Source organism: Neomonachus schauinslandi, chromosome 2 (assembly GCF_002201575.2).
Source record: "Neomonachus schauinslandi chromosome 2, ASM220157v2, whole genome shotgun sequence".
Taxonomy (NCBI): Eukaryota; Metazoa; Chordata; class Mammalia; order Carnivora; family Phocidae; genus Neomonachus; species Neomonachus schauinslandi.
The window spans coordinates 159,550,423-159,578,146 of record NC_058404.1 but is presented as its reverse complement, the minus strand read 5'-3'; the positions used below and the strand labels follow the sequence as shown (position 1 = coordinate 159,578,146).

At 35.2% G+C, this 27,724-nt stretch overlaps 1 protein-coding gene across 3 annotated transcripts in view; it reads left to right on the top strand.

Annotated features, from left to right (window-relative positions):
• The window catches only part of EXOC1 (exocyst complex component 1), a 64,367-nt gene that overhangs the window by 29,346 nt on the left and 7,297 nt on the right, over nucleotides 1–27,724 (top strand). For 2 of the 3 annotated variants that reach the window (XM_021701566.1, XM_021701564.1), the window contains exons 9-16: nucleotides 4,357–4,506; nucleotides 10,825–10,930; nucleotides 15,434–15,478; nucleotides 16,767–16,930; nucleotides 17,494–17,601; nucleotides 18,849–18,925; nucleotides 19,476–19,704; nucleotides 26,231–26,414. In XM_021701566.1, the coding sequence (XP_021557241.1) occupies nucleotides 4,357–4,506; nucleotides 10,825–10,930; nucleotides 15,434–15,478; nucleotides 16,767–16,930; nucleotides 17,494–17,601; nucleotides 18,849–18,925; nucleotides 19,476–19,704; nucleotides 26,231–26,414 (1,063 nt within the window). The remainder of the gene's footprint in view (nucleotides 1–4,356; nucleotides 4,507–10,824; nucleotides 10,931–15,433; nucleotides 15,479–16,766; nucleotides 16,931–17,493; nucleotides 17,602–18,848; nucleotides 18,926–19,475; nucleotides 19,705–26,230; nucleotides 26,415–27,724) is intronic. The other variant, XM_021701565.1, reaches the window with a different exon arrangement.

The window sequence follows — 27,724 nt, the reverse complement described above, 5'->3', positions numbered from 1 at the left end:
ACAGTGGTTAAGAGTACGGCGGCGGAGCCAAACTTCCTGGATTCAAAACCCTGACTCTGCTACCTCCTAGCTGGGTGACCTTTAGCAAGTTAATTAACCTCCTTGTGCCACAAATCCTAGTAATATATACGCTAATGAAAATTTATAATGTACTAAGTTTGTAGAAAATGTGTCTGTCTTAGATTAGCTGAACACAGAGCTCGGCAGGGGGCTCAGTCCCACGACTGCAAGATCATGACCCCAGCTAAAAGCAAGAGTCAGACCCTTAACCGACTGAGCCACGCAGGCACCCAAGTTTTGCTATTTTTTAAATGAGGAGCAAAGTACTTTATTTACAAGGTTATTGTGAACATTAGAACTTATATATATAGAAAGAGCAAGAGAGCACACCCAACATGACAAAAGGCATTCAATAAATTGTTATTGTTACTAATTTATTATTATTTATAATAAGAAACTTTATTTTTTAATTTAAATTCCATTTAATTAGCATATAATATATTATTAGCTTCAGAGGTAGAATTTAGTGATTCATCAGTTGCATACAACACCCAGTGCTCATTCCATCAAGTGCCCTCCTTAATGCCTATCACCCAGTTACTGCATCCCCCCACCCTCAGTTGTTTCCTATAGTTAAGATATAATAAGAAACTTTAAGCAATGTCTTAATTTTTTTATATATAAAGAATAAAGTTGTGTGCACATGAGAATTCTAGAAGTGACTGTAACTTATATTAGTGATTGAATTAAACAGTTTAAATATGTAATTTTCCTATTTCCTATAGTTATTTTAGAACAGTTTCTCTAAAATTAAATCTTCTGTTAGCACTAATCACATTTAATCTATCTTGATAGTAATGGTTTGAAGATCATGATGTTCTTCATATTAGAAGGAAATTCTTCAGGTGATGGTGATCTTAAAATGCTGTTTGCAAAAGAAAGCTTTGAATAGTAACATGTGAAAGAGCTTTATAAATTGTAAAATCCTCTACAAACAATAATTAGTTCTTCCATTTTTAGGGGAGAAGGTTTTTAATTGAAGAACTTTCCTGACACTAAATTAAGTAATATAACTTAACATGTAATGGCCTGAGTAAACAGTTGCAGAAGAACATAAACAATAATTTTGAGTCTTGAATCATTGAGAAAAATTAATGAGAAAGACTGGGATGATGAAAGATTTCTAATATTATTATTAATAAAGAATTTTTAAAAATTAACCTTTGGCAACTATAATGAGAGCTGAAGTATAGTCCAGTGGTAATAACTGTGTGTTTTATTTAAAATGATTAATTAGGGCGCCTGGGTGGCTCAGTTGGTTAAGCGACTGCCTTCGGCTCAGGTCATGATCCTGGAGTCCCGGGATCGAGTCCCGCATCGGGCTCCCTGTTTGGCAGGGAGTCTGCTTCTCCCTCTGACCCTCCTCCCTCTCATGCTCTCTGTCTCTCATTCTCTCTCTCTCAAATAAATAAATAAAATCTTTAAAAAAAAATAAAATAAAATAAAAAATAAAATGATTAATTATTTTCATATTTGTTAGTCTTTACCTCACAGAAAACATGTAGGTGACCAGGCATTCCAAATATATAGAATAGTTGCATTTTTCAACACTGTAGCTCTTAGTCCACAATGATTCTTTTGGAAGATGTGACTGTTTTATATTTAGTCAGCCAGCCAAAAAAGAATGTTCACATAGGTCCATGCTCCCCTATCTAAAACTCTTGGGGTCAGCTGTGTTTTTAGAATTTTTCAGATCTTAGTAAAGTCATATAGTACATATACTATGTATTATATAACCACTCCAAGAGGGTCTGGAGCAGGGCCCTGTGATTAAGCACACAATGTTCCTACAGCAAAAAATATGAATAGTCATTCCAAACGCTATAAATAGCCTCATGTCAGTTCAGGTCAAGTTTTGCCATTAAAATAGATTTGGCACTGAATTTAAACAGAGGTTTTAGAGCTTTTTGTATTTTAGAAGTACAGAAAGGGATTGTACACAGTATACCTTGTATATAACATCTATAATAGCTATGAACTTGTGTTGCCTCTCCCTTTCCTTTTCTTATTTTAAATTGGTCAGTCTAGTTTTCTGATACTTTCCTGCTTTCTCTAGTCCAATTTCCTAAGTATCAGTAATCTTTATCTTAAGTAATATCAGTAATCTTAATCTTTTTTTCAGTAATCTTAATCTCAAATAATCCTTAATCTTAGAAATATATTGATTATTCTACATAGTTTTATATGGAATTTCTATATAATGGGTCCTTATTTTACTTTTTATCTCCATTTTAAGTTGGGGATATAATCTTAGAAGAAGAAAATTCTCCAACAGGCTGATTTGAAAGCTTTAATGAAGAAGGAACTCAACGATGGTTTTAGTACTTGACACGTCTTATTCTCCTATCTTTCTTGCTCTAAAGTACTTCTCAATTGCTAGAGAATTCTTCATTGCCTTAGATCAGGAATTTTTTTCTGGATACTCTGTAGTTAAAAGAAATTGTTTAAAAAATCCATAACCAAAGTTCTTATTTTGTGTCTATAGTAAAGCATATAAATTAGATAGAGAAAAGAAACCTCTTTTAAATTAAAAGAATTTAAATTCAGGGGCACCTGAGTGGCTCAGTTGGTTTTGCATCCAACTCTTGATTTCAGCTCAGGTCATGATCTCAGTGTCGTGAAATTGAGCCCTGTATCGGGCTCCGCGCTCAACACAAGAGTCTGCTTGAGATTCTCTCTCCCTCCCTCTCCCTCTGCCCCTCACCCTGTGCTCTCTAAATAAATAAATAAATAAATAAATAAATAAATAAAATCTTTAAAAAATAAAAATAAAATCATTTAAATTCAGGATATTTATAAGCTAATTTAGGTCAGCTAGTATAATACACATATAATTAGGTTTAGGTAACTTTACTAGGAAATGAGTTAACCAGCACCAAAAGTCAATCACTGTGTCATTTTAACAGAATGCTAACAACTAAGTTCTGACTAAGCAAATTAGATTGAGTCAGAATTACATCAAATAAATCCATATTGTTTTTCCTTTTCCTTGTTCTTGGGAACTTATATTTTCAAGGGGAAATTTACTCCTTTAATCTTTCAACTCTTTTAATTATTTCCTGAAATATTTCCTGAAAGTTTATATCCTGTATGACACTAGTTTTGAGTTCATGACAAATATTGACAAAGTAGCAGAGAGAGCTAGATTGTTTCCAAAGAGGGCTGGGAAGATTTTTATTGTGTTTGTTTGTTTTTTAGATACCAATAACGGGTAGGCATTTGCAATTTTTGAGTCTGGTTAAAATGATTTTGTTAGATATGTTTTTTGTTTTTGTTTTTGTTTTGTTTTGTTTTGTTTTTGCTGGTATTGTCTTTTTGTTGTTCCATGAGTCATTGTTTGCGTATAACACCCAGTGCTCCATGCAGAACGTGCCCTCTTTAATACCCATCACCAGGCTAACCCATCCTCCCACCCCCCTCCCCTCTAGAACCCTCAGTTTGTTTTTCAGAGTCCGTAGTCTCTCATGGTTCGTTAGATATGTTTTTAAAAGAAAATGGAAGTGTGACTCACATGACTAAGGTTCCAGTTCTTCCCTCCAGCATGACCTGAGTAAATCACTTAACCTTTTAAGTTTCAGTTTCTTCTAGAAAATAAGCTCATTGGAACAGATAATCTTCCAGGCCTATATTTTTCAAAACAAAAGTCAGGATGCATCATCTAAGACTAACTGATAACTTACTAATTTATTTACATAAAAGCCTTGTCAAGGTTTTTAAATAAAATCATGTGTAGTTATTTAACAAATTTCTAGAAAAACTAAAATTACACTATTATTAAGTATTATCCAGGAAAGCCCAGGATATCATCATCTGTGTTGCTTCCTAGTTCTAAAAGTTTATATCCTGTATGTCCTTATCTGTTGTTTTAAATATTGTAGACTCTAATAGTAGAAATACCATAGATGTAGACAATTTGTTTTGAATGACTTCCCTATTTGATGTGTTTCTCGGTACAGTTGTATCATGAGGTTTATTTGCTTAGTAAATAGCAAAATGTACGGTATGGGAGAGACAGCCTTGATTAAAACATTCATTGTCAACTCCTTTAGAAGATGAAATGGGTAGTTGATTTATCCCAGAGTGCCATTCTTGCATGTTTATGATTATTTTATGGTGATGAGGTTCGGTAGATTTACACTGGATGATAAAAGAAGACAAGTAAGTACTCAAGTTTTTATCCTTCTCTCTTCGTTTGCTTTTCTTTGGCTACATTTGGTCGTTGTATAGACTTTTCAATTGCAACATGTTTCTTTTACTGTCAATGTATTTATTGACTTATTTACAATATCACTCTAGGGTCATGATCAGAGTTCAACTCTTGCTCAGCACTCTGTTGAACTGGCTTTACCCAACCATCATCCATTTCATAGAGACTTGCTTCGATATGCCAAGTTGATGGAGTGGCTGAAGAGTACAGATTATGGAAAATATGAGGGACTAACAAAGGTATGAGTTTGATATCAATTACTCACTGAGTATGGAATATAATCTTCTAGAATCAAGATGTCATGTATTCAGTTCCCCAAGTGACATTTGAAGTACTGTAGTACCTTCTTAGCGAAGCAGAAACTAATTGAATTTCTGAGTGCTCATTAACCAGGCAGAACACTTACTTTATTTACTTGGGTAAAGATGAGCTAAATTTCGAACTTCAGCTTAATATAGTAATAGGCTGTACTGTGGCCTTAAGCATCATTCAGTTTAGTTAAATGCAATAATTATTTCCTGAATTTCTTTACAAGCAATATAGAAACTAGAGACTAGAAGATATATAAGTGAGGTATTTGCCCTCTAAGAATTCATAACCTGTTTGATAAAGCAAGTGCAGAGTGCCTCTTTATTAAGCAAACATTTCACTATTCCAGGCACACGGGGCCTAACAAACAAGCCCTACTTCTAGAGAGCCTCACATCTGACTGGGAAGAACAATTACACTTAAAACAATCAGCAAAACATTAAGTGCTAAACTGAAAATGAGTTTAAATGCATGGCAGTTTAGAAAAGAAAAATCCATGTCCTGAAAACTTCAGGGCAGAAATTGGACGTGAATTGAGTTTTATTTATTTTTTTTTTTTTTAAAGATTTTATTTATTTATTTGAGAGAATGAGAGACAGCACAAGAGGGAAGAGGGTCAGAGGGAGAAGCAGACCCCCCGCTGAGCAGGGAGCCCGATGCGGGACTCGATCCCGGGACTCCAGGATCATGACCTGAGCCGAAGGCAGTCGCTTAACCAACTGAGCCACCCAGGCGCCCTTGAATTGAGTTTTAAATAATGAATGGGATTAGATAAACCAGAAAAGAGAGAAAGGGTATTCCAGGGATGAGGAGCAAGATGTGCAGACAGAGGTGGGAAAATACGCCCTTTTGTCAGGACAATGGAGAATGCAAGCCTATGAAGCAGAAATTTCATATTCTGGAGCAGTGAGAAATTATGTTGAAAAAGATGAGCCATGAGACCTAACAGCATTCCTCATACATGGGAAAAGACTAGATGAGGCAAATTCATAAGAACCTAATATAATAATTAGATGAAATGAAATCTGACCCAGGAAGATAGTGGTAGGAATAGAGAATAGAAACCAAAAGAGAGACTCCGAGGATGGAAGGGACAGGATGATGCCAAACTTTCTAGGCTTGGAGATTAGAAGAGCAGTGCCAGAAACATCAGCAACTGGAGAAGATGAGTCATTCATTCATATATGAATTGAGCACCTGTTATGTTCTAAGTAAGTGCTAGAGATGCAGCACCAAAGGAAATGGGCAAATGCTTGCCTTCTCAAAGCGCATGGTTTGGTGGAGAAAGACTTGACAAAAAAGTCAGTTGTGTAGTACGTTAGAAGGTACTGCTGAGTGCTCTGGTGAAAATAAAGCAGGGAATGCTGGGACTGGGGGAAGACTATAGTTTGAAATAAGGCATCATGAGAAGATAACATCTGAGCGTAGATTTTTAAAATGAGCAAGGATGTAGGGTGCCTGGCGGGCTCAGTCGGTAGAACATTCAACTCTTGATCTCAGGGTTCTGAGTTCGAGCTTCATGTTGGGTGTAGAGATTACTTAAAAATAAAATCTTAAAAAAAAATAATAATAAGCAGGGCTGAGCAGTGCGAGTTTCTTAGGGAAAGCTTTCCAGGCACAGTACAAGTGGTCTATGGCAAGAGCATGGCTGGTGTCCTGGGGGAGCAGCAAGGAAGGCACTGGGGTTGGAGCCCAGAGCACCAGGGCCTGGACCTTAGAAGGAAGGTAGGAGAGGTAAAGTGGGGGTGGGGCAGGGCAGATCTGGAAGGGACTGTGTGCCATGGTAAGGACTTGGCTTTTACTGTGAAGGAGCTGGGGGAGGGGGTTTTGGTAGGCTTTGAGCAGTAGAATGACATGATCTGATTTAGCTTTAATAAATGGCCATTGTGGTGGTAAGCCATGGGTACAATACTTTTCTGGCATTTCTGCTGTGACCTTTAGTATTGGAATTGACCATGTCACTTAGGGAGCTGAAGAATTGCTACCTAATTCCAGTATATAAATAGCTATATTTATATATCAGATATAAGAGCAGTTTACTTAAAATACTGAAATACCCTGAAAAACATGTAAACTCTTTTAAGTTTTTATGAATTTGGAGTTTAAAAATAAAAAAAATTAAGTAATGCATAACTTAATTTTAATAATTAGTAATAATTTAATTATGTGGACAATATGACCTGAAAAGATGTTCTTGAATTGGAAAAAGTGATGTGTTTTGTTTCTTGGAGTGAAAACAAAAATATTGAGATTGTTAATATAAAAGCTCTTCCCCTCAACCCATGTGCTTGTGACAGAAAATTTCCTAACAGAATTTAGATAGCAAAATCATCTTATCTTTTGCTAGTTTTGCTAGCCAAAGTTTTTCCTAGTTTTACTCAAAAAGTGGTGTTATCTTTCAGAGTGTTTTATAATGAAGATTATTCTCTCTCAGGAAACTAATGTTTATACATGAACCCATTTTATTTTCATACTTACTGAAATAATTATTACAACTTCCTCTAGTGTTAGGTTCATACTTCATGAGAAGGCAGAGGATTAGGTAGAAATTTATGAGCACTATGATGATAAAAAAGCAGGTTGTACATTCCTATCAATGTATCAGTATGAACACACTTGGCATGAGGACATTCTTGAATGTATATCAGTCTTTATGTTTTCTCCTCAAAGTGCCTTTGCCTACTTAAAGTAAGATCTGGTTCCCTTTACTTCTAAACTGAGATAAGAAAGAGGACATAAACCTTGGTAAAATAAATAATATTTTTAAAGTATAATTTTAAAAATGCTTTTCAAAAAGAATATAAGTATCCTGGGGTATTTATATATATCTTATCTGGTCAGCTATTTTAGGTAAGACTACTTTTGTTTCTCAGAATTAGTCTTTTAAGTGTTCTGCAACTCTACTGTTATGTTATATTTTGTTTTGTTTTGTTTTGTTTTCATTCAACAGAATTCTGATTTGGAGATATCTTAAGGAAAAATATTTACAATACTGGAATTCTTCTTTTGAAGTTTTAGGAGGATTAATATTTTGAATAATTAAACATTATTATATCTCCTTAAGAGTTTTGTGCCAACAAGTGCTTTGTCCCCTAGTGAATATTCAAATAAGTATAAAGTAATCAATAAGCTTTTTGCCTAATTGTGTTCTCAGTGAGTATTATTGCCCTATCTTTATATATAATGCAGTACTCATGAATGTAATTTAAGTGAAGAAACAAGGCAATAGCCAACCTAGCAATGATTTATGGAATCATTCTCTGCTCACGTATAGTTTTGATTGACAATATTAATGAGCTTTTTAAGTGAAATTGACTTATTACCGAGGAATGTTACTTGATCCTGTGGTTTGAACTTTTGACAGACTATGTATTTTACCTCATAATCTAATTTGGTTGCTGAAGTTATCAAAAACAGGAATTTTATTAAAAAGGAAGAAGGAAGAGAGGAATGAAAGAAGGAAAGAAAGAAAGAAGGAAACAGACAAACCAGTACTTCTTTAGTAAGAAATAATAATTAAATGCAGATACTGTTTGCACTTGATTGGGTGTACACAGCTCTCATGCTTTCTGGCAGGAAAAAGAAAAGGCTTTTTCCATTCTTTAAGGAATAAGAATCAGTAGGCACTGCCCCAGCTCTGCTTAGGGCTGAATCTAAGCAAAGCCCTGAGTTTTAGTATACATAATTAGAGCTTAGGGAAATAGCTCAACTGCCCAGATTCCTTCCTCCCCAGGACTACAACCCCTATCTGTGGCTCTGGGTTATTCATGTAGGGCAGTTAATAATAGAGATATTCCATCCATGCTTGGGGAGGAAATGAGCTTTCCTCTCCCAGTAATCTTCCAAGGTTGACGGTCAGTCTTGAAGATTACCCAGATTTCTTCTCTCAACCTCAGTTCTGCATTTGTGGAATTTACCCGTTTGTGTAAAGAAGAAGTAAAATATAGAGATCTTGGTAAGACTGCACAGTCAACACAATGTAAAGTTGAAAAGACTGCCTGAAACAACAATATTTAAACTCCTAATAGTTAAATGTAAGGTGCTGTATTCAAGGTGCTAAGAGGCACCTCATAAGAGACATCCTTCAGAATTAGGTAAGTGAATGAACTGATGGTTACACCTGTCTGTGGTCTTTCCCACCAATGAGTTCTGCTATGTAGCTGGAAAAAAGGTATCCAGTCATTCAAGTTGCAGTGGAAAAGGGTGTGATTTTCAATAGTCTGCTCATGTCACTGTTTTCTAGATACCAAAGAGCTGTTTTGAAATTGTTTAAATTGCTTGGGTAGTAATTGCACTTTAGACAATTTGGGTATTGGAATGCAATCTGTTATGTTGAATGATTTGAGTAAAAACCACGGATGAAGATTTCACAAATTATATGAAACTCATTTTCTGTTTGTCAACTATTTACTGATTTGCAGTGATCAGTATTTTTATGAGAATTTAAACTTGGAAAAGTGAGACAGCCCAGTGAAATAGGAATTAATTTTAGGGTATATTTTAATTTATATTTGCTTTTAAATGTATGCAAAGATCATAGGAAAGAATTGCCCATTTGACTAAATTTTCCTTACAGAGACTATGTGGGAGATATATATGGCCTACAAACTGAAAAACCAAGGATTTATATACTATGTTTCATCCAAATACTATTTTATAAGGATATATCTATAAACTAAGAAAATCAGTGGTAAACGATGAATCAGCATACAAATATTCACATAATATATACCTTTTGAAAGGTGCACCTGATGTTTAAAGCAACATAAACCTGCTCTAAAGCTGAATGTATTGGGGAGTCTAGGTGGCTCAGTTGGTTAAGTGTCTGCCTTCAGCTCAGGTCATGATCCCAGGGCCCTGGGATTGAGCCCCACATCGGGCTCCCTGCTCCTCAGGGAGCCTGCTTCTCTCTCCCTTTGCCTGCCGCTCCCCCTACTTGTGCTCTCTCTCTCTGTCTCTGTCAAATAAATAAATAAAATCTTTAAAAAACTGAATATATTAATTTGAAATTATAAAGGAAGCTGAAGCTTAGATTCCATGATAAATTTAAAAGAATAACCAAGTACAGTTTTTCTCCTGTGGATTTATTTAAATTTAGTCAAACTGTGTATGGCATTTAACTTAGGACTTGGTAAAATATAGGGTCTCCCACTGGTGAAGAATCCTTCCTGAGAGCATAAAATATTTTTATGTGATAGTAAGCAGATATGATGAGGAAATGAGTTTGTAAGCATACAAACAAAATTATAGATGTTTCCATTTGAGCTAGAATCAATCCAGTTTGTTTTTAAAAAATGATTGTGAAAACTGTAAGATGTGCTAATTATAATTAAGTTCTTATTGAAAATAACTTATTTTGGTATACCTAAATACCCTAAGCTTATTGAAAATAGCCTATTTTTTTTTAAAGATTTTTATTTATTTGACAGAGAGAGACACAGCGAGAGAGGGAACACAAGCAGGGGGAGTGGGAAGCAGACCTCCCGCTGAGCAGGGAGCCAGATATGGGGCTCGATCCCAGGACCCTGGGACCATGACCTGAGCCGAAGGCAGTCGCTTAACGACTGAGCCACCCAGGCGCCCCGAAAATAGCCTATTTTGATATACCTTAATACCCTAAGTTGACAGGCGACACTGACTGAATGTGCTCCTTTGTTGCCGTTGACAGTGTCTGTCGGTATGATTGTTTTTAAAAGCAACATGGCAGGATGGAGGAACAGTTATAAAGAGTCCCATATTCCTTGGCCCTGTATTTCCACCCTTAGGATATGATTCCAAGAAAACAATTCATTAAAGATGAAAAGGTTATTGTAACATTGTCTATCATAGCAAAACATTGAAACCACTTAAGTGGCCTCTGCTAGGGGATTGATTTGCTGAATTGCGGTACATCAACAAAGCATAACACTGTATAGTCATTAAAGTGTGAGACTGGAGAAACATGATTGCTCTGACCCAAATATCTTATATAGTATGAGTGCAACTCTATTTAAAATATATGAAAGATAATGCATAAAAATGAAAATATAAGTGTGATTATGTTCAACTTCATATTTTTGTGAATTGCTGTTTTGACGCCTGTTCGGTTTTTTTTTTTTTTTGAGACAGAAAATAGCCGACTTTTTATATCCTATGAAATACATCAGGATTTTAGACCAGAAAATTTAAAGCAAGCACGAAGGATTTGGGGGGACTGAATTGTTATATTTGTTTTATTAATAAGAAGTACGTGTTACTTTTATTTTAAGAATTACATGGATTATTTATCACGACTTTATGAGAGAGAAATTAAAGATTTCTTTGAAGTTGCAAAGATCAAGATGACTGGCACAACTAAAGAAAGCAAGAAGTTTGGTAAGCTTAGACACCTCAGTTCATTGTTTTTATTCTATTAAAAGTGGTTTTATTTATGACAAATAATTCTAAGACTTTTCAGAGCAAGGTGGAAGAAGATACAGTAGAATTAATGAAAAAGTAAGTCTGATGCGTTGGTTTGATTTATAGTTACTTCACAGAACAAATATTTGTATCTGTAAATATGGCTTTTACTAACATTCTGTAGTATATGAATCTGACAGCAATTGTGTATTCATGCCATAGTTGAAAGCATCTATTCATAGGAAAAGTAGCTGACCAGAAAATGAATTGCAGTCTGGTCAAGAAAGTACAAGGCTTAGAGATGTGTTGAGAGTTCAGTTTCCAACTTCCTAAAAGGCCTTTTTTAGCAGTTGGTGGCAAGTCATTGATCTCTTAAGTCATTGCTCTTTATAGGGAAATGAAAGTAATTCCTGGCTTCTTACTTCTCACTGGCTATTTTGAATCAAAAAGAAAGTTTGTGTTTCCTCCCGGGTCAAGGGGCTGTAAAAATGTCACCCAAATTTCTCCTGTGATTATACCTTATTTTTCCTAGGAGATATTTTTCAAGCATGCAAAAGTTGTTGCTTCTAAATATGTTAAGTGGACAGACAGAAATATGATTTGAAAAGATAACCAGTGAAAGTATCAAGTTGCGAGGAAGGTGATTTGCCGAGGCCACATTCTGCTCTTGCATGTACCCATCTCTGGAGTTCCTTTTTGGATGGAGTTCTGTGCCTATTCAAGTCAAAACCTGGCCTTAAATGGCTACAATGTGTACTCCTCAGTGTGTCTGCATAGTTCCCCTTTAGAATAATGAGTTTAGCATTTGCTTGTTGAAATGAGCCTATGCCCTAAGCAACTTCTGGTAATCAGGAAACAGGATTGAAATTGATAGCACATCTTCCCCTTCTCTTCCTTTAGGACAGAGAAGACTGTCTTTAGTGGGTAGTTATTTAGTAATTCACTGTTGTTGTTGTTGTTTTTTAATTCAACACTAATAAATTGATTATACTAGTCCAGACTTTTGAAATGTTTTGAATCTGTGTACAAATATGTTACACTTAGGTAAAGATACTGATAAGAATCTTGGGACCATAGGCTTTTGGAAACAGAAATGCTAACTCATCCTAAAGGTTATTGTTCTTAAACAGCAGTGTGTTTATATCCTTGTTAATGTTTCACTGTGGGTATGTTATGCTTTTTTTTTAAGTAAGCAGCATATTAATTCAGTTACATGTTTAATGTTTTCATTTAGTATATTTGTCACCACTTGTTAGTGAACCATTGTATTTTGAGAGAACTCTTCTACAGTATGTGAAAACTGGAGGCAAAAGGGAAATCTTTCTAAAATTATCTCCTCAGGAGGTCATTAATCCCAGTAGCATAAAAGTTTATCAAGCATAAGGTTCACATTGAGATAAATGACATAACAAAAATGTAATTTGAAATAAGTATAATAGTATCTTAATGGTATCATTGCATTAACCTGAAAATTAAATTTTTTCTTTTTCTTCCTCTTGGGAAGTTCTTAAATTATTTTGTTTAAAATATTTTTAAATTAGAAGTTTAGAAGGCATTTTTATAGTTTTAAAATAGCATTAAAATCATATTTATTCTTATGTATCAAATAGTAACAGGAGAGTAATTTGTAATGGTTGATGGCACCAGAAAATCATAGTTTCAGTTATTTTGATATCAGCTACAAGAGAAGAAAAACTAAATAATAAACAATTCAGAGGAAAAGTTAAATACAGATGACTTAAATTCTAAATAAGGTAGAATGGAAATTTTTTTAAATATCTTTCCAGTGATTCAAAATGTGTTTAAATCAGCTTTTAATAGTAATTATAATTAAAATAGAAACCTGAAATTTTGTAAAGATAACTTGTCCATGAATCAAAATGAAGTAATTATAAATAAAATTTAATTTTTTTTGTTTTTTACTTGCTCTGAAAATTCTGGGTCATAGATACTAATAAGAATAGAAAGTCAGATTGAATGTACTTTACAAAAGGAAATGTATAGTCAATATAGTCATAGAGATACAGGTGAATACTCTTCTATTTGAACCACTTTTTTTTTTTTTAAAGATTTTATTTATTATTTGACAGAGAGAGACACAGCGAGAGAGGGAACACAAGCAGGGGGAGTGGGAGAGGGAGAAGCAGGCTTCCCACTGAGCAGGGAGCCTGATGCAGGGCTCGATCCCAGGACCCCGGGATCATGACCTGAGCCAAAGGCAGACACTTAACAACTGAGCCACCCAGGTGCCCCTTTTTGAACCACTTTTGACTCAACTTTAACATCACTTTAATTCACGTAATTCAGAATAATGTTAAAATACCAGCAAATATCTTTTCTTTGTGTTAAGGTCTTTACATAGGTAATTGCCTTTTTTAATTAATAGGTTTACTTTGATAAACTCAGAGGCATGGAATTTTCCCCTCAAGAATGATATTTTGGTGAGGTTTCATCCCCTCGTGTTCTACAAATGTACTTAATGAAATGGCAGGCAAACGAAATTTAGAAATTATTTTTAAAATCACCAATTTTTTCTTTCTATAGCTGAAATAACACACACACACACATATTATTTTAGTCCCTTAACATATGCATTTATATAATTACTGCCTCCCTTGTATTTAATATTCCAAAATCTTAAAAGTGGTATGTCAAAATTATTTTTCATTCTATGTTTCTCCACTAAACTAAGAATCTTGTTGGTTCCTAGAAAATTCATTTAATAAATATTAATTACCTATTATATAATAAGCACTGCTAGGTACTGAGAATGCAACAATAGCAAAGACCCTACCTCATGAAGTATACAGTCTAATGGGGATTATTTAAAGATATTGAAAAGGTTACCTGAAGGGGCACCTGGGTGGCTCAGTAGGTTAGGCATTCAACTCTTGATCTCAGTTCAGGTCTTGATCTCAGGGTCATGAGTTCAAGCCCCTACTTTAAAAAAAAAAAGGTTATCCGAATATTGCTTGTTGCTGATAAATAATATAGGCTTTGATAAGCCCCAGATTATAATTAATTGGCACTACTAGTAACTCTGTATTCTTTATTGGGTACAAAAAAAAGAGAAAAAAGTGTATGAAGTGTCAGGCTTTGCTCTGAAACTGGTGAATTTAGTATAGTGACACCTTAAGGCCTCCAGAAGATACTGTTCAGATTGGACAGCTAGGAGCTCCAGCATGATCCCTGCTTACCACTTTAATGTCTAGCCTTGGTGTTTCATACTCCCTTAAGCTTCATGTAGCTAGGGCTGCACAGATAGGCATATCCCTGGTATGACAGGTTAGTAGCTTTTACTTGGGTTTTGCCTTAAAGTTTGGTAGGGATAGTGACAGTTGATACATTGTTCTCTGTTTTTAAAATATTTCCAGGTTATAGTTATATTCTTTATTTTTCTCTTTAATTCTATAATTTCTTTCTTTGCCTTTCACATTAACTTCTAATTTGAGTTTAGAATGTTTCACAAGATGATCTCTATAATTGATCTAATAAATATTATAGAGAGAGAAGTTTTAGAATAAAAGAAATGCCAAATGACCCTAAAAGAGCTCAAATTCCTGTATTAAGCCTGTTCCTTTGGCTTTAGCCTCCCATCCACCCATCTCCTGATAATTAGTATTTTAATATATACTTTCCATTCTAGGTGTTCATAAAGCCAGTTACTAAGTAGTTCAGCTTGATATTTTGAAATGAATTTAAAGCCCCGCTCATGTAATTTTTTATCATATATGGTATAACATTGTTCAGTACAATGGAGACTCCTCTCAGGAGTTTTCAGGGAGTGCGAATGTTGATGCGCTTAATGTTTAAGTCTACAACTTCATTCTAATAAATTTCCACTTTATTAAATTTTTACTTGACCATATGATCTCATTCATATGTGGAATTTAAGAAACAAAATGAACGAGCAAAGGAAATAGAGAGAGAGACTAATCAAGAAACAGACACTTTAAAACTATAGAGAACAAACTGATGGTCACCAGAGAGCAGGGAGGGATGGGTTAAATAGGGGATGGGGATTAAAGAGTACACTTATTATGATCGAAATAAAATAAAATAAAATGACTTTTAAAAAATGTAAAAAACACTTTTACTTGAACTGTTGTTTTTTTTTTTTTTCAGAAACCAAAACTTACAAATGTAGTCTTTTAAATTTTAAGCACACTAGCTCCATAAACTTAAAAAAAAAAAAAATCATTTAGAAGTATTGGGGGAGGGGTTGACAAATATAGATATTTTTACTTGAATATTTGATTAAAAACAAAACATTAGACTAGTAAAGTTTTTTCTCTCAGAATTTGCCAAACAGTAGCTGACCAACTAAACATATGTTGCACCTCTTGTTACTTGATGCTCATGGTTCTTTGCATGTGTCTTTTAAACTAGAGCTTTAACTTCCTCTTGTGCATGGTTTGTGCAAATTGCAGTTTATTAACTTGTCTTTGTCTTTGATGCTTGCAACCTAATCCATCACAGCTACACTGCCTCGAAAAGAAAGTGCTGTCAAACAGGAAACAGAGAGTGAGTATGCTTAGTGTATTAGTAGGTATTCTCAATGCATGTTTGTTTAATGTCTAGAAATTAGTTTTTGTCTTGAAAAAGTTACACCAAAAAAGTTACACCAAAAAAGTTACACCAAAAATATTGATTGCTCTGAGTTGCCAGGTTTGATGAAAGAAAACCAACATCATGGTTGTGGTATGGCTACATTCAAGAAATGTAATTCAAAATCTATGGTGGGTAGTCAGAAATTTATGAAAAGGCTTAACCATTAAACTTCTTTTCAGGCTGTGTTTAGAAATTATAAAAATTCTTTTAAAAAAAGAAATTATGAAAATTCTTATAGATATGGTCAGATTTTGCATAATGAAACAAAAGTTTATCTTTAGTTGTCCTTATTATGTCTTCATCTGTCCCTTCTGACCATCAGCAAATAATATAGGTTAACTGAGAAATATTTTAGAAGATTAAAAAAATTTATTGTTTATATTTAATTCTGAATAAAAATGTTACATTTTCTTGTAAAAATGAAAGCCTTTAATTCCTTGATGGATGTAGAATATTGTCCAGCCACATTGTTCTCATTTTTCCTCAAAGATGTCCCATATTATATAGTTCATGATGTATGTATTATATTTTAGTTGTATTTTAAGTATAACAAGTTTTCAGGGTGGTTTTTTTCTCTTCATTTTGTATAGTTTTTAAAGAGCTGTAGTTAATCAGTTCAGTTATTGTAAAAGAGAGTTTCTGGGTTCAGGAATGTTTTAAGTTGAATCATATGTAATTGACTTTTTGTAGGGCAAGAATGATCGAGTATTGGCAGATTTGTATGGTTCACCCCAATATTTTCATTTAATGTGGAGGCGAGTAATATTGGGATATGGCCGTTTTCTTCAGAAATAAAAAAAAGTCATTAAAAAATAAAAATAAAAAAGTCATGTTAGCTAGTACATTAAGGAGTCATTGGCCTTCATCCATATTTATGTCTTTTGAGTAGGAAGGAAATCTTCATCTACTTTAGTCTAGAAATATGGCAACTTTGGTGGTACTGGGCAGGGTATAGATTATGTGATCTTTAAGACCCCTTTCAGTCCTATTCTGGAGATTGTGGTTTCACTACTCTTTGTAATATGCTCAAGAATAGGACACAAATGTTAATGAGAGAGCAGGACACTCTACAACCCGCCCCATGCAGTAGACTTGTGCGATAAGAGCACTGAAGACGAAGACAGTAGAAGACAGCCCTCATTTACACTATGGGTCTTTGATTCATGAAGGTCACAACTGTCAAAGTTTTATTATTTCTTAGGTCTTCATGGAAGTTCTGGGAAATTAACTGGATCTACTTCTAGTCTAAATAAACTCAGCGTTCAAAGTTCAGGGAATCGCAGATCTCAGTCATCTTCTTTGTTGGATATGGGAAACATGTCTGCCTCTGATCTCGATGTTGCCGACAGGACCAAATTTGATAAGGTAAAATAATATAACAAGTATGTCTTAAACATTAACATTAGTTTTCTAATAGCAGTTTGTTATTGCTTTAAGTGTGTTCAAGGACTTGGGCTATGTTGGTTCTCTGAATTAACCATATTTTGAATTCTGAATTTGAAAAAAATACTAGTCAAATGGCAACTGAAGTCTGTATTATCAACTCATTGACATAACAGCTTTATTAAAATTTATTATAAATCATTAAGAGCTTGTATCTCTAAGTTCTTTGAGCCAACTACAAAGTAAAGAGGAAATAACAGCTTTTATGAAGCTAAACTGTTGTCTGTGATGCATTAAGTTTAAAAAGTTTGTCTCTGTGTTCCTCTTTCCAGATTTCAAGTGAATAATTATTGTGAGTTTTATTTTAGGTATGTCTGGCCCTGTTAAGCCTTGATACTTCTGCATCGTCCTATCAATCTTGGAATAGTTTCTTTTGGGATTCTATTAAGATTATACATAAAGCATCTATGATCCCTACAGAAAAGTGAATTAAATGTAGAAGATTTTTTTAAGCGTTTGGTGCAGTTCATTTTTGTTTTCTTCAGATCTTTGAACAGGTACTAAGTGAACTAGAGCCCTTGTGTCTGGCAGAACAGGACTTCATAAGTAAATTTTTCAAACTGCAGCAACATCAAAGTATGCCTGGAACCATGGTATGGCTCACATTTATTTATTGGCTAATATTGATAATCTGTAGGATAATTAGCCTAATTAATTGTCACACTTTCAGTCTCAGAACAGAAAAAGAAAAAATTTATGATGTAAGGATTTTTTTCAGTAATTTTTGTCATACCACAAGATAATAAAAACAGTGATAGTTGGAGTTGGAGCATCTTATTTAATACTCCAGATTGTCTTCGACCTAAATATCCTCTAACTTAGTGAGGGGGAAATGTCTGAATTTACTTTGTAAAAAATATTATTCAAAAAGAAATTTCAGCATTTTAGTAGTCACCAAGAAAAAATATAATTTTCAAAAGAAAAAAATATTTGAGTGTGTATACCATGGTCTAGCAAAAAAAAAAAGAAGAAAGAAAGAAACAAGCCCCAAATCTGAACCTTGCCTATGCCTTTGTTACTAACTAGCTCTGAGACCTTAAACCTAGTATTTAATCCCCAGTTTTCCTCATCTGTACAGTGAATATAGTAATACCTGTTCAGCATGCCTCTCAGGTGGCATAAATGTAAGAAAATAAAATGAGAGGCTGCTGCAATATTTTGAAAAACTTAAAAGCACAATGCAAATAAAATCATTTTTAAATTAAGGTCATCTTGGGCGCCTGGCTGGCTCAGTTGGTAGAGTATGCGTCTCTTGATCTCGGGGCCATGAGTTTGAAGCCCATGTTGGGCATAAAGTTTACTTGAAAAAAAATAAGGTCATCTTAAAAAACAGAACCAACATATAAAAAGCAATCATAAAATGAATTTGTTGTTATAAGTGATAGTGATAGTAAATTTGCTTATTTGTTAGCCTAAGAATTTTTAATAGCATTTTTTAAATGCCAGAGTTTTATTTAAACATTGATGAAATTTCTTTAATTTTTGAAATTCTCTCTTAAAAGTTGTTTCTGGTTTTTTGAGCTGCCCTCTCCCATTCTCACACCCCCTCTGAACCTCCTGTACCTTCTCTGTCCCTGCTTTCCCCTTATGTGCATACACACAAGCACATCTTCTCAGCCCACAATAATTCTCAGATAAAATCTAAGAACAAAACATTTCATAACCATTCTTAAACAACATACTAAATTATGTAGTTTTATCAATAGTACTACCTTTAAAAATCATTATTTTTCATAATGTATTCTCTCCTAGGCATTTTAAGACTGAGCAGGCTTTTGCTATATAAACTAGTCAAATTGTTGGTCTTTTATTATGTAAAGTACCTGAATAATTTTTGCAGACTGAAGCAGAGGACCTAGATGGAGGAACATTATCCCGGCAACATAATGCTGGCGTGCCACCGCCTGTCTCTTCTGAGTATGTGTTTGTTACTGTCATTTATCAGGGGTGGGGGGACTTTAAATTGAGCCTGAAGGAGTGTTGTTCAGTGAGGAGCCAGATGATTCTGGTAATGTGACAGCACTCAGAGCACTGACCTGTGTGCCCAGTGTCTTCTCAAACATCTTACTGAGTTAAAATTGGTCCTATTGTCTGACTCTTCCGCTCTTTTTGGTTCTAGTAATCACAGAAAGGTGCAATCAGTTTTAATGTTTGCTGGTAAGAAGTAGCATTTGAATTGCAGGGTATTTCTCAGAAATTACAAAAGCACATTTCATGATCCAGCTTTACAAATGACATGAAGTTGTACTTTGAGTAATAAAACTTAACTTCAGAAAATATTTTTATGTTGGAAAAAAATATTTTTATGTTGGAAACTGCTGTAGAATCATTAGGTCATCATATTTGGACATTTTTCATTGAGAAATGTAAAATTTTAGTCATTTTGTATATTTGCAATGGATTAAAGTTAAAGATCAAGACAGGAAACCTGTAATAAATTCCTATACTTTCTATGTTTTCTGAACAGGAAAGATATGATCCGTCAGATGATGATTAAAATATTTCGCTGCATTGAGCCAGAACTGAACAACCTAATTGCATTAGGAGACAAAATTGATAGCTTTAACTCCCTCTACATGCTTGTCAAAATGAGTCATCATGTGTGGACCGCACAGAATGTGGATCCTGCTTCTTTTCTGAGTACTACATTAGGAAATGTTTTGGTGACTGTCAAAAGGAACTTTGACAAATGCATTGTAAGTTTTTTTTTTTAAATAAGAATTCTAATCATTGCAAAAAATAGGTAAATGTATTTATTTATTTTTTTTTAATGTTTTATTTATTTATTCATGAGAGTCAGAGAGAGAGAGGCAGAGGCAGAGGGAGAAGCAGGCTCCCTGCCTAGCAAGGAGCCCGATGCGGGACTCGATCCCAGGACCCTGGGATCATGACCTGAGCCGAAGGCAGACGCTTAACCATCTGAGTCACCCAGGCACCCCAAAAAATAGGTAAATGTATTTAAATCAAGAGGTTTCCAGGTTTTCCCTTGAGTGATCTGTTCACATCCCTCAAAGCCCCGAAGCAGAGTGTTGGCTGTAATTTATAGGCACAGAGTTAGCTGGATGCTACTATGCCAGCTAGTTTCCCTTCTATACTGCATGTGAATCTTGGCAAGTTCTGGAGTAAGTGCCATACAGGCAGCCCCTGCTTGAGAGATCCACTAGGTAACTGAAATCTCAGTTAACTGATGAGTGACCATAGATCACATAAAGCAGTTGAAACTATCATTTGGATTTATTGTTGTTGTTCTTTTTAAAATATGTTCTGATAAGAAAATTAATAATTGGATTAGTTTAACTGATTCTTTAAACTATTTAGGTTTATTAGTTTACTAGTTTAACAGCTTTAATTAATGATCATATTGTTTTATTTTAAGAATATAGTGTTCTTTGGGGCGCCTGGGTGATGCAGTTGGTTAAGTGTCTGACTCTTGGTCTCCGCCCAGGTTATGGATCATGAGATGGAGCCCCACATCGGGCTCTGTGCTCAGTGAGAGCCTGTTTGTCCCTCTCCCTCCCCCGTTGCCCCCCCCGAATAAATAAATGAATCTTAAAAAAATTCTTTAAAAAAAAATAGAGAATATATTGTTCTTATGTTAACTTCCAGCAGTCATTATGTTCTTCCTTCTAATAGGAAAGAAAAATCATTAACAATTTTATTTTTGTCTGCTAGGTTTTGGTAAGCTTGTAGGTATGAATTGGGCTGGGCCAGGTTCTAAAATAAAAGCTTCATTTTATTAATGTAGTTAGCATGTCAACCATCTGAATATTTCTACTATGTAACTTCTAAGTTATATCCAGCTCTTGAATATCCATAAAATAATAGGAGATAAAAATATTAAGGGCAATTAAAATCCACATCATTTTTGTACTCGTGAAAAATAGTATTTATTGAGTTTTTAAAGTATAAAGGCAATCTCCGTTCACTATAGAAACTTAATGTTGCCTCAGCAGGCTTGTTAATCCTCTTTCCTTGCCACATGACTTCACTTGGTATTTGAAATACTATGAAATTTGACCGCTTAAGGCTTACCCTCTTCCCTCTCCCACCTTCTCCCGCGGTGACGCTAAACCTAGAGGGTCTGCTGCAAGCTGAGAGCCAAAGAAAAAAGTAAGAGCTGCCAACAGCTAAGATAATGAGTCCTGTATGACATAGCAGGAACACTAAATCATGAGGACACTACATTTCCAGACTATGAAGGCTTTGTTGATTTTATCAGTAAAATATAACTCTATGAAACACCTGTCAATCCAACAGAGCATAATTGTTAAAAGCATAGGATGTAGTGTCAGATAAATATAGATGTGGGTTCAGATGGAGTGCTTAGCACACTGCCTTGCACAGAAAAAAACCTTACTAACTGATGGCTCATAAGGGTGGTAGTAATTAATAATAGTTCATTAAACAATGTTCATGTTATTCTCAAGACAGAACATTGGAAAAAGAAAGTAAAATGAACTTAGACAAAGGTGTAAACTCAGTATTTTCTCATAAAATTGCATGTATTTCTGAAGGCTCTATCTTTTGTCACTAAAGGGACATCTCTCTGTCTCTTATTTTTAACTGATGTCTTCTCACAGTGTCTGGTGGATAGTGTGTACTCAGTACGTGTTATGTTTTGGTATTTGGGACAAGATTAGGACCTAAGGCATACCTTGAAAAGGTAATAAATGGGCCTGTTTGTCAGATGGCTGCAGAAAATGGAACCTGAGTTTGGCTCTTTCAACTGGTGGCCAAGCTCAGAGTATCTGCTATTCTTGAAAGAACGGGACTAAGAAAGCTAGCCTAGCCTGAGCTAGAGCTAAAGTTAGAAAGTAAGTGACATATCAGGTACTACCACGCTGGGCTCTGCAGTCCCATACATTTCTTATCTGCACTTAATTTGCTTTTCAGGATTCTTCACACTATAGTGATAAGGATTTGCGCTCTTAAACCTTTAAGAATGATACGATTTGGTTAAATTGCCATGGACAGAGGATGGATAAGTAATATAGTGATGTGTGCCTCACATCAAAGTTGTAGTTTTAGTCACTGAATAACCTCTGTGTCAAGCAATCAGCTGCAAATAATGTATACATTGAGCTTGAGAAAAAGTTTATTTCTATAAGATTTAATTCATTAATGGCTTTTTTGAGAGAGAGAGAGTGCACACGCACACATGCGTGTGAGCTCGGGGGAAGGGGCAGAGGGAGAGGAAGGGAATCTTAGGCTCCACGCCCAGCACAAAGTCAGTGCAGGGTTCAATCTCACAGCCCTGAGATCATGACCTGAGCAGAAACTAAGAATCTGATGTTTAACCGACTGAGCCACCTAGGCACCCCCAATGGCTCTTTTCTTAAATGAATGCATTGTTTCTCTTCTACCAGTTACAACGCCAGAAAAGATAACTGTCATTTAGAGTATGTCCTGTTGGGATGCCTGGGTGGCTCAGTCAGTTAAGCGGCTGCCTTCGGCCCAGGTCATGATCCCAGGGTCCTGGGATCAAGTCCCACATCTGGCTCCTTGCTCAGCAAGGAGCCTGCTTCTCCCTCTCTCTCCCTCTGCTTGTGGTGCTCTCTGTCAAATAAATAAAAAATCTTTAAAAAAATAAATAAATAAAATATGTCCTGTTAATGTTTAAGTATATTCAGGCTATAATTATATCCTGTGCCTTTGTGTGCCACACTGAACAAAAATCTTCATGCAGCTTAATAACCACCATAGACCAGCATTCATAAATTAGTGTTTACTGTGTACCAGGCACAGGTCTAAGCACCTTGCACACATTATCTCATCTAATCTTCATGACCTCCTCCCGCCTCCATAAGGTAGACTCTCTGAGAGGTTATGTTACTTTGCCTGGGTCAACGGTAAAAAATGATGGAATTAGTATTCTTACCCGGACAGTCTGGTTCCAACACCTGCAGACTTACGCTCCCCTCTCTACTGCATCCATTTTTACTTTTCACAATGATCAATACCGATGAAGTAAAATACAAGGATACCTCCAAGTTACTGCAGGCTCGGTTGGTCCAGGCTCCTGCAATAAAGCGAGTGTCACAATAAAGTGAGTTATTGAAATAAAGTGAATTCAGATGAATTTTTTGGTTTCCCAGTACACATAAAAGTTATGTCTATATTATACTGTAGTCTCTTAGTGTTCAGTAGCATTATATTTAAAAAACAATGTCCATAACTTAATTTAAAAATACTTGCTAAGAAATGCTAACCATCATCTGCGCTTTCAGCGAGTTCTAATCTTTTTGCTGATGGAGGGTCTTGACTCCATGTTTATGGCTGCTGATGACCATGACCTTGCACTTTATGTTGCTGTAGGTTGGGGTGGCTGTGGCCATTTCTTGAAATAAGACAACAGTGAAGTTTGCCCTGTTAATCAACTCTTCTTTTCACAGTTTCTCTGTTTGATACTATTGTACCCACAGTAGAACTTCTTTCAAAATTGGAGATAGTCCTCTCAAACCCTGCCGCTGCTTTGTCATCTAAGTTTATGTAATATTCTTGATCTGTTGTCATTTCAACAGTCTTCACAGCATCTTCACCAGGCATCGGTTCCATCTCAAGAAACCACCTTCTTGACTCATCCATAAGAAGCAACTCCTCATCTATTAAAGTTTTATCATTGTAGCAATTCAGTCACATCTTCAGGCTCCACTCCTAATTCTAGTTCTCTCACCGTTTCTACCACATCCACATCTGCTACAGTTACTTCCTCCACTGAAGTCTTGAACCCCTCAAAGTCTTCCATGAGGGTTAGAATCCTATTCATGGCTTACTTTTGTCCTCTTCCCATGAAGCACAAATGTTCCTAATGGCATGTAGAATGATGAATCCTTTCCAGAAGGTTTTCACTTTCTTTTGCCCAGATACATCAGAGGAATCACTATTTATGGCAGCTTAGCCTTACAAAATATTTTTCTTAAATAATAAGACTTGAAAGTTGAAATGAGTCCTTGGCCCATGGGCTACAGGATGGATGTTGTGTTAGCAAACACGTAAACAGCATTAATCTCATTGTCCATCTCCATCAGAGCTCTTAGGTGACTAGGTGCATTGTCAATGAGCAGTCATATTTTGAAAGGAATCTCTTCTTTTTTGGAATAGTAGGTCTCAACAGCGGGCTTAAAATAGTCAATAAACCATGTTGTAAACAGATGAGCTGTCATCCATATTTTGTTCTATTTATAGAGCACAAGCAGAGTAAATTTAGCATAATTCTTAAGAGCCCTAGGATTTTGGGGATAGTAAATGAGCATTGGCTTCAACTTAAAGTTACCAGATGCATTAGCCCATAACAAGTGAGTCAGTCTGTCCCCTGAGGCTTTGAAGCCAGGCATTGCTATCTCTAGCTAGGAAAGCCCTAGATGGCATCTTCTTCCAATAGAAGGCTGTTTGTCTACACTGAAAATCTGTTGTTTAGTATGGCCACCTGTATGAATGATCTTAGTTGGATCTTCTGGGGAACTTGCTGCAGCTTCTCCGTCAGCACTTGCTGCTTCACCTTGCACTTTATGTTATGGATACGGCTTCTTTCCTTAAACCTCATAAACCAACAGAGGTTGGTAGCTTCACACTTCTGCACCTTCCTCACCTCTCTCAGCCTTCACAGAATAAGAGTTAGGGCCTTGCTCTGGATTAGGCTTTGGCTTAAGGGAATGTTGTGGCTGGTTTGATCTTCTATCCTGACCACTAAAACTTTCTCCATATCAGCAAGAAGGCTATTCTGCTTTCTTACCGTTTGTGTGTTCACTGGAGTAGTACTTTTAATTTCCTTAAAAAAAAACTTTTCCCGTGCATTCACAACTTGACTGTTTAGCACAAGAGGCCTAGCTTTCGGCCTGTCAGCTTTTCACACACCTTCCTCACTAAACTTAATCATTTTTAGCTATTGATTTAAAGTGAGAGACATGAGACCCTTCCTTTCACTTGAACACTTAATTGGCCGCATGTCAATATTGTGTCTCAGGGAATAAAACTGTGTCTGGACTTAAGGACAGGGAGAGAGATGGGGGAATGGCTGGTTGATGGAGCAGTCAGAACACACACATTTATTGATTAAGTTTGCCATCTTATATGGGCATGGTTTGTGGCACCCCAAACGAAAGATCACTGATCACAGATCACCGTAACAAATATAAGAATAATGAAAAAGTTTGAAATATTGCCAAACAGTTACCACAGTGTGACACAGAGGCGTGAAATGAGCAAATGCTGTTGGAAAAATAGTACTGACAGACTTCCCAATACAGGGTTGCCACAGACCTTCGATTTGTTTAAAAAAAAAAAAAATGCAGTATCTGTGAAGTGCAATAAAGCAAAGTACAATAAAATGGGTATGCTGTAGCAGTAAAGATAATATCAAGTGGTTGACAGTATTCCACAGGACTTTCTAATAATAATGCCTATAGCCTACAAAGAATACTTTTCTAAGCCACATGTCCTAGGATTTTCAAGTTATGCCCCCAAAAGCATTTATGGAATTTTAGGTAGAAGTAAAAATGTCTAACAGTATTTGGCAGTGTAATTCTTATCTAGATCCTCTGAGAAGTACACAGAACCATAATTGAATTCATGGATCTTTTTGAACCCAAATATCTAGGTTTTGTCTATATGAGACATCCCTTTTGTACTTTGTCACCATCATACACAAGCACTTTGCTGAAATAAATAGAGAAAAAATAGGATAAGTAACTAATAGATACATGGCAAACTTATGTAGTGTAAATCCATTGTAGAAATGCCTGTTCTCCCTCTCTGTTCTCATATCCAGAAATGAAAGAACTGGTCTATCCAAACACAAATTTTAGGCTAATGAGAATTGGAAATGACTATGATTCTCAAACTTGGCCACATGGCCACCAACTAAAAATAACCTAGAGAAATCCTGTACCTGCCCTGGTATCTACTCTGCCCCAAAATGAGCAATCACCTTATACTTATCTTTCATGAATGATAGAATTGTTTAGTGCTTGTTTTCACTTTGAACAAAAACTTGAGCTTCACAAAGTTTGATTGTATCTTGTTTTAAATAATATGTACTTTTTAATCTATAAAAGTAGTGTTTCTTGGTTATCCCTGTTGTATTAATCTGTAATTAGTAAACATCCAAAATGTTCTAGGTACTAAATTATGTCCTTCCCCTATAATATATACGTTTGCTTATGATTATATGTTGTTTCTAATGTGCTTGGCTATTTCTCTCCCTTGCTTTCTGCCTAACTGTAGAGTAACCAAATAAGGCAAATGGAAGAAGTAAAAATCTCAAAGAAGAGTAAAGTAGGAATTCTTCCATTTGTTGCTGAATTTGAAGAATTTGCTGGACTCGCAGAATCGATCTTTAAAAATGCTGAACGTCGTGGAGATCTAGATAAAGCATATACTAAACTTATCAGAGGAGTATTTGTTAATGGTAAGCTTTGTTATGTACTAAAGAATTTTTTGGTTGGTTGTTTTCACTATTTATGGTCATTTAAGTTGGGAGATAGATATGTTCATTATTTTCCATATTCTATAGTCTTATTTAAGTTTTCTGAAAGTAGGTATTTCTTGAACCTGAAAAAATAAGCAGTACGTAAAACCCATTCATATTCATCAGGAACCACTTCTATTTTAGTTCATATGGGATTATCACTATGCAAAATTGGAATTCCTTTTTTAATCACAAAAAAAAACAACCTTTTTTAAAAATTTAAAAATGGGATTTTACATTTGCATTTTAGCAAGTGTCTTCGGGAGATGATAGGCAGTATAACATGAAGCAAATCAATTTACCTCTTTAGGCCCAGTTTTCATATCTGTCACATAAGGTAGGGTAATGCTAAACTACTGTCTTCCTGTGGCAGATCCCACAATTAAGTTACAGAAACTGTATGATGTGCCATTTAACTTGAAATAAATGATCTGATTGCATATATTCAGGAACTTTAAAAGCTGAAACAATTGACAGGAAGTGGAATCATCTTACCAATTACATATGACATTTTCGGTGGAAGCATGTCTAGGGGAAAGATAGATAAATTACATGATTGAATGTTTGTATGGTAGATATTTCTTTTAAAATTCAAAGTAACTTTGGGGCGCCTAGGTGGCTCAGTTGATTAAGCATCCAGCACTTGGTCTCAGCTCAGCTCAGGTCTTCATCTCAGGGTCATGAGTTCAAACCCCAGGTTGGGCTCCACTCTGGGTATGGAGCCTAGTTAAAAAAAAAAAAATTTAAATTCAAAGTAGCTTTGCTTTGTCTGATTGTAAAGTAATATATGCTCATTATACACCCCCAAAAATCAAAAAACAGATTTTAAAAATCAAGAAAAAAACAAAAATAATTTGTAGTTTCATCAGGAAAGATAACATTTAATTTTTATCCGTCCAAATTTTTCAGTATTTCTCCTTCATATATATGTGCATATTGTATGTGTATGTGTGTGTATGTGTGTGTGTGTTCTTGAATGTAAAAGTTTTTATCATACCTTACACTCTGTTTTGGAACATGCTACTCTATAAATTTTAATGCCTCTCCTTGTCAATTTATATTATAACTGTAATCATTTTTAATGATTGCATAGTATTCCATGTATCATTATTTATTAAATCTCCTATTAATAGGCATTTAGTTTGTTTCCAGTTTTTTGCATATATTTTTGTATTCTTGTCCAATAGTTTCCTTGGGGTAAATTACTGGAAATGGAATTACGAGGTCAAAAGGTTTACATATATCTCAAG